General features: G+C 37.9%; 1 protein-coding gene across 1 annotated transcript in view; it reads right to left on the bottom strand.

The window, feature by feature from the left end:
• Arfgef1 (ADP ribosylation factor guanine nucleotide exchange factor 1) overlaps positions 1-6,346 on the bottom strand; it is a 95,987-nt gene that overhangs the window by 36,771 nt on the left and 52,870 nt on the right. The window contains exons 18-19 of the mRNA XM_021167539.2: positions 4,737-4,908; positions 3,673-3,824 (exon numbers count right to left, since the gene is read on the bottom strand). Coding sequence (XP_021023198.1) covers positions 3,673-3,824; positions 4,737-4,908 — 324 coding nt within the window. The remainder of the gene's footprint in view (positions 1-3,672; positions 3,825-4,736; positions 4,909-6,346) is intronic.

Consider the following 6,346-nt stretch of genomic DNA (forward strand, 5'->3'; position numbering starts at 1 on the left):
AGCAGGAAGTCTCAAGACTGAAAATATTCTTAAATTGTATGGAGGCTAAAAGCTTCCAGGCCTAGGCCTAGGTTAGCACACAGAGGCAATAAGCTCTTGGAGATGAGATGACAATTACATCAGGAGAATAAAAGATATTTTTACAATTAGGAATATGAACATGATCTCTTCCCTCACAAAATAATAATGCTTGGATTAAAAGATGTGCAGTCAAGGACCTCAACATAAAACCTGATACTCTGATTTGGACAAAGAAAAAGTAGGAAATATTCTTGAACAATAATATTGTGCCAATATTATTGGCACGGGAAAACACTTTCTGAACAGTACCCTGATAGCAGACACATTAAGACTGACAGTTAATAACTGGGACCACATGAAATAAAGCGGGGGTGGGGGGGATTGTGGAGCAAAGGACACCATTATTTCAGTAAAGAGAAAGAAAAAAATATCTTTACCAATTATCTATCTGACAGAGAGTTAGTATCTAGAATATATGAAGAACTAAAAAAAAAATAAAAAGGAACATCAAAAAAATATCCAATTGAAATATGGGGTAAAAAACTACACACAATTCTTAAAAAACAAAACACAAATGGCTAAGAAATACTTAAAGAACTGTTCACCATTAGCCACCAGACAAGCACAAATTAAAACTACTTTGAGATTCTGTCTAACTCCAGTCAGAATGGCAAAGATCAATAAAAATGACAGCTCATGCTGGTGAGGATGTAGGTTAAGGAAATGCTCACGCATGGCTGGCAGGAACGCACACTTGCAGCGACACTATGGAACTCTTTACGGCAGTTCCTTAGGAAGCTGCCAATCAATACAGCTCAATACCCAGCTCTACCATGTTTGGGGATATACCCAAAGGAAACTTCATCTTACACAAACACACTGCTCATTCATTCCCACTGCTTCTCTATTCACAAAGCTAGAGACTGGAAACAGCTAAAGAAAATGTGGTACATTTCCACAGCAGAATTTAGCTGTTAAGAAAACTGAAATCATGAACTTTGCAGGAAAGAAGACAGGATTAGAAAGAATCATTCTGAGGGGTGTAACGCAGACGCAGAGGAAAATGTCAGCATGCTTTGTCTCAGATGAGTTTCATATTTTAGATATGTGTGTTTCATTTAGAAAAACAACCCACAGAGGTTAGGACCAGTGGGAGGAGTCTTCCAAGGAGCAGGGAACAGAGCAGTGTCCTACAGAGAAAATGAGGATAGAGAATTCAATGGGGGCTGGTGGTTGGAGGGCAGGGTGGAGGAGGAAGTATGGAGGGGTAATAACTAGCACTGAAGGCCTTCGAAAAGCTATATGGAAATCTACTATAGAAGTTTCTTAAAAAATAATATATATATATATATATATATATATATATATACATGTGTAAAAGGAGTTTAAATATAGTTTCTATAATAATGGAAGGAATAATACTCCATTAGATATGATATGCTATGAAGTAAAACACCAGGAATGAGTGTCATCTTCTTAGTTGTTGGCTAATGTGATCCCACAGGATCCCTATCCCTCCCTCCCCTAATATTACAGGCTATGGACAAAACTATTGGTAACTACTGGTTACTGTAGTGGTTTGAATATGCTTGGCCCATGGGAAGTTGCACTATGAGGAGGTGTGGCCTTGTTAGAGGAAGTGTGTCACTGTGTATGCTGGCTTTGAGGTCTCCTACTGCTCAAGCTTTGCCTAGTCTGGAAGAGAGCGTACTCTTGGCTGCTTTTAGATCAAGATGTAGAACTCTCTGCTTCTCCAGCACCATGTCTGCCTGCACACTACCATGATGATTGATAATGGAAACTCTGAAACTAGATGTTTGTGATGGTTTGTATATCCTTGGACTAAGGAGTGGCACCACCTGGAGGTGTGGCCTTGTTGGAATAGGTGTGACCTGGTTGGAATGGGTGTGTCACTGTGGGTGTGGGCATAAGATCCTCACCCTAGTTGCCTGGAAGTCAGTCTTCCACTAGCAGCCTTTGGATGAAGACGTAGAACTCTCAGCTCTGCCTGTGCAATGCCTGCCTGGATGCTGCCATGCTCCCACCTTGATGATAATGGACTGAACCTCTGAACCTATAAGCCAGCCCCAATTAAATATTGTTTTTTGTAAGACTTGCCTTGGTCATGGTGTCTGTTCACAGCAGTAAAACCCTAACTAAGACAGTGTTTCAGTCCCAGTTAAATGTTTTCCTTTTTAAGAGTTGCTTTGGTCATGGTTTTTCCTCATAGCAATCGAAACCCTAACTAAGACAGTTATGTTCCACAACTTGACAGTTAATACTCTATTACTAAAGACACCACGTATGTATGTCACAGAAAAAGAGCAATCTAGTTGGTGCTCAGCTGGAAGGTTTGACTTTATGGCCTAGAGTTTATAGAGCTTTAAGTTGCTAGATAAGCTACTGAAAGACAAAAGCAATCATCTTGCCCAGCTATAATAATGGCCTGCCTGGCAAGTTATGCTCACTAGTGCAATAGTGGCGTGGATGTTACAGGAGTAATCAATCACTTTTTATAAATGGAAGTAAGGCCAACTCCATGAGATAGAATGCATACCTGACACTGTCAATAAAGCTAAGTACCTGAGATAGATAGTTCATGGGCTTTCGGTGGAAACCTACCATTTCTCTGATAAATGAACACAGCAACAAAGTGACTCCTGGTGACTGATTGCTATATCCATATATAAGTGCATTACTCAATTTTTACCAGAGAAGCTGCTTCTTGCAGTCTACTGAGCCACATCTGGATAACAAACAGCGTAAAAGAGACTTTGAAATACTCTGCTCTAAATGGAATGTCTCCATGACAACTCCCTTCCCTCAAGATTGGGACCTATGTGGAAGAGGGGTAGGAAGACCCAGAGTGTTTTCTAGACACAATAGTGTAGGTGCACATATGACATTACAGGGACTGTGTTACAGCACACAAAAAAACCTACACAAAATTGTGGCACAATGAAAGAGTAGTGGCCATGAAGTTACTCACAATTGATAGCTTTTTGGGATAGTTTTATCCAATGAAGTGACAGTGAAGTGTATTTCTTAATGTACACTTATAGCTCTAGTTTTACTCAGTACCTTCAGAACTCCTGGGCTAGAAGTTCTGATGAGAGTGTGAGTCTTAGAATCACTTTCAAATTGGAATGAATGAAGATTTAGGAATAAATTATTTATAACTGAAAAAAACAAGCCAAAGGACTAGTGACCATTCTCCAAACCTTCCTATTTTTAATTCTTGAAATTATACTTCCACCAATTACTTAAGCCGCATACTGTTGTCTCTCGCCTCTTTTTTTTTTTTAAAGATTTATTTATTTATTTTATGTATATGAGTACACCATTGCTCTTTTCAGACACACCAGAAGAGGGCATCAGACCCCATTGCAGATGGTTTTGAGCCACCATGTGGTTGCTGGGAATTGAACTCAGGGCCTCTGGAAGAGCAGTCAGTGCTCTTAACGACTGAACCATCTCTCTAGCCCCCTCTCTCACCTCCTTTAACACAGAAATAATTTGTATTGGTTAAACTCTAATAATAACCAGGGAATATCTTGTTCATCAAATAGGCCCTATTATTATACTTAAAAAATATGCTAAGCAAAATTATGTAAAAATATATACTGTAGCGAAGTTACTAGTAATTCTAACCTTAAACATCGGCCTCACGTGCTCCAAGTGTGTTGCACTTGTAAAAGGTGCCTGAACATGGCTCACAGCTTCCATGAGTGCTTTAGCCGTCTTGGCCATCTGTTCCATTTCTAAGTTATACAGAAGTCGTCTTTGCTTTTCACTGGCTACATCTGAAATAACAAATATTACCATTTAAAAACAGGAAGCTTAAGGGCCCTGCTCAAGCTAGTTAAGTGCTACACCACTGAGGTACATCTCCCTTTGAATTTTCACTTTAAAAGGTGAACTGCACCTTGGTGGGGGTGGGGGTGGGGGTGGGGGTGGGGGTGGGGTGGGAAGGTGTGGGAATACAATAGTCTACTAGTCAGGAGTAAGTAAAACCTGTAAAAAAATCGCAGAGAGTACAACACTCAAAATAAAATTGTCAAGGAAGCCAACCAAATGTGGAACAGGAGAAGAGAAGAGAGGTAAAGACTTTATATCAAGTTAGCAGAACAAAAAGCCCTGGCCCTGACACTCCTAGTCATTTGAGCATTTCCAGAAAAGCACCACCTTTCCCATCTCACTTCTCACTGCCTTCAACAGTCACATATCAAGTGAGGACAGAAAAAGTATGATATGGGGATGCTATAATCTAGGCAAAATGAAATCAAATCAGACAACACTTGCTTAAGTGTAAAGCTTTAATTAATGTGTTTAATGCTTTTAACTTCTGAGCCATCTCTTCAGTGCCCTCTGAGAAATTTAATTTCTAAATCCCTGCTGAAATGAACTGCTAAATGAACAATCTCATATTTAAACACTTCTAACACATGTAAATTACTTAGTTTGTAGTCATTCACCATTTTAACAGTTCTATATGGATTATTTTTTATTTTAAATTAAGCAAAAAAGCAAGCAAACAAAATAAAAAGACCCTTAAGCACATGCCTCTGTTTTTAAAATTTGAGACAGAAAGGTTCCAGGTCAGCTTGAGAGGAACAGGGGACCCTGTCGTAAACAGACACCAGCAAACCAGAAGAACCAAGTCACACAGCCATGCCTCCCCTTCAACAGCCAGACTTGATTAACCTGGTACTTACTCTGTTTAGTTGACTTTGTAGGGATTGTTAGTTCTTTTGTTTCTTTCATTGATATTTTTTTCCCAGCTATTTCATTATAAATGGCTGACAGATACTCTTCAGGGAGGTCTTTACTGTCATTGATACCACGATTCATTTTAATGTACTGTTCTTTTGTCATTTTGTTTTTAACCTAGATATGAAAAACCATTATCAGTCTTAAAAATTAACATAAAAATTTCACTCATTTTTTAAGAGTTAGAATATCCTTTTAAGAGACTTTATGTGTATCCTGAAGTCTAAAAATGAAAAATATGAAGTAACTATTAAGTGTCTGCATCTGGGTAAGGGCTTGCTTGGGAATAAACATTGATTTTAGCCACTCAAAACATACTGCATTCTAATACCATGGTAGGATTCTGGAAGCAAAGTAAAATAATTCTACTTTTCTTCTCTTGAAATTTTGTACAGAACACACTACTCTTGAATTTTGTTCCCATATGTTTAAATTAAGCTGTTCATACTCTGGAGTATTAACTATATAAGGGCTGGTTGTGAGTATAAAAACATGTAAATATACTCAGATTTAAATAAAAAAGTCACTCATTTGCTCTAATATGGAAGGGAACTTAACCATAAATATTGTTAAAGGTAAATAAGCACCAAAAAGAATGTGGTAAAGATCATGTATATTTGAACTTTGTAAACCATTAGTAATGAGAAACTGGTTTTTAAGGAGTTCTTTTAAATTTGCCAATAGCCTTCAAAAAGAATGTCATTTGTTTAAAATCTACATGTTTCTTAACTACAAATCCCTTGGGACAAGGACTATAAGTTTAATTTCTAATAGGATACGTGACTTCAGAGAACTCAAAAGCTATTCTACAGATACAGGCTGGGCATCAACATGGTATGTAGTCTGCTGTGAAGCCATCTGTGAGTAAGTTACTGACACCATTAAACCACACCCCCAAATATATTTCATGGACAAGAGCTTTTGTCCTGAAGACAAGACAGTTTTCAAGATGATGTACCTTAAATGCGTATATTCAGGACCTTATAGAAATTGATTTTATTATTTTTTAATTATGTGTGTATGCCTGTGCCCTAAGTGTGGGTATGTGTATGAGTGCAGGTGCCCATGGAGGCCAGAAGAGGGCATTAAATGCCCTGGACCTGGAGTTACAGGCAGTTGTATGCTGCCTGACAGAGAGAGGCTCTTGGAATCAGCTACAAGAGCAGCATGCCCTCTTACCCTCTGAGTCATTATGTCTCCACACACTGTTTAGAAATAAAATTTTAATTTTTGAGGACTAATGAAAAAAATGAGAAAAAATTAAAAATATTTAAAATATACATTTTAATACATTTATAGCTACATACAAAAGGACATGGTTTTATATAACATTGCTTGCTTCTAAAACCAAGTAAGTGAAATTTTTAAAGGAAAAAATCCTGTATAAGAAGTGTTTGTAACTTCAGGGTATTATTATATAGTTCAGACTTAAAAAAAATTAGCTGAGAAACCAAACAAACTCTGAAGGAAAGATAGCTAAATGCATGGGTGTGGGAAGATAGCTAAATGCATGGGTGTGGGAAGATAGCCAAATGCATGGGTGTGGGAAGATAGC

This window comes from Mus caroli, chromosome 1, assembly GCF_900094665.2.
Source record: "Mus caroli chromosome 1, CAROLI_EIJ_v1.1, whole genome shotgun sequence".
Taxonomy (NCBI): domain Eukaryota; kingdom Metazoa; phylum Chordata; class Mammalia; order Rodentia; family Muridae; genus Mus; species Mus caroli.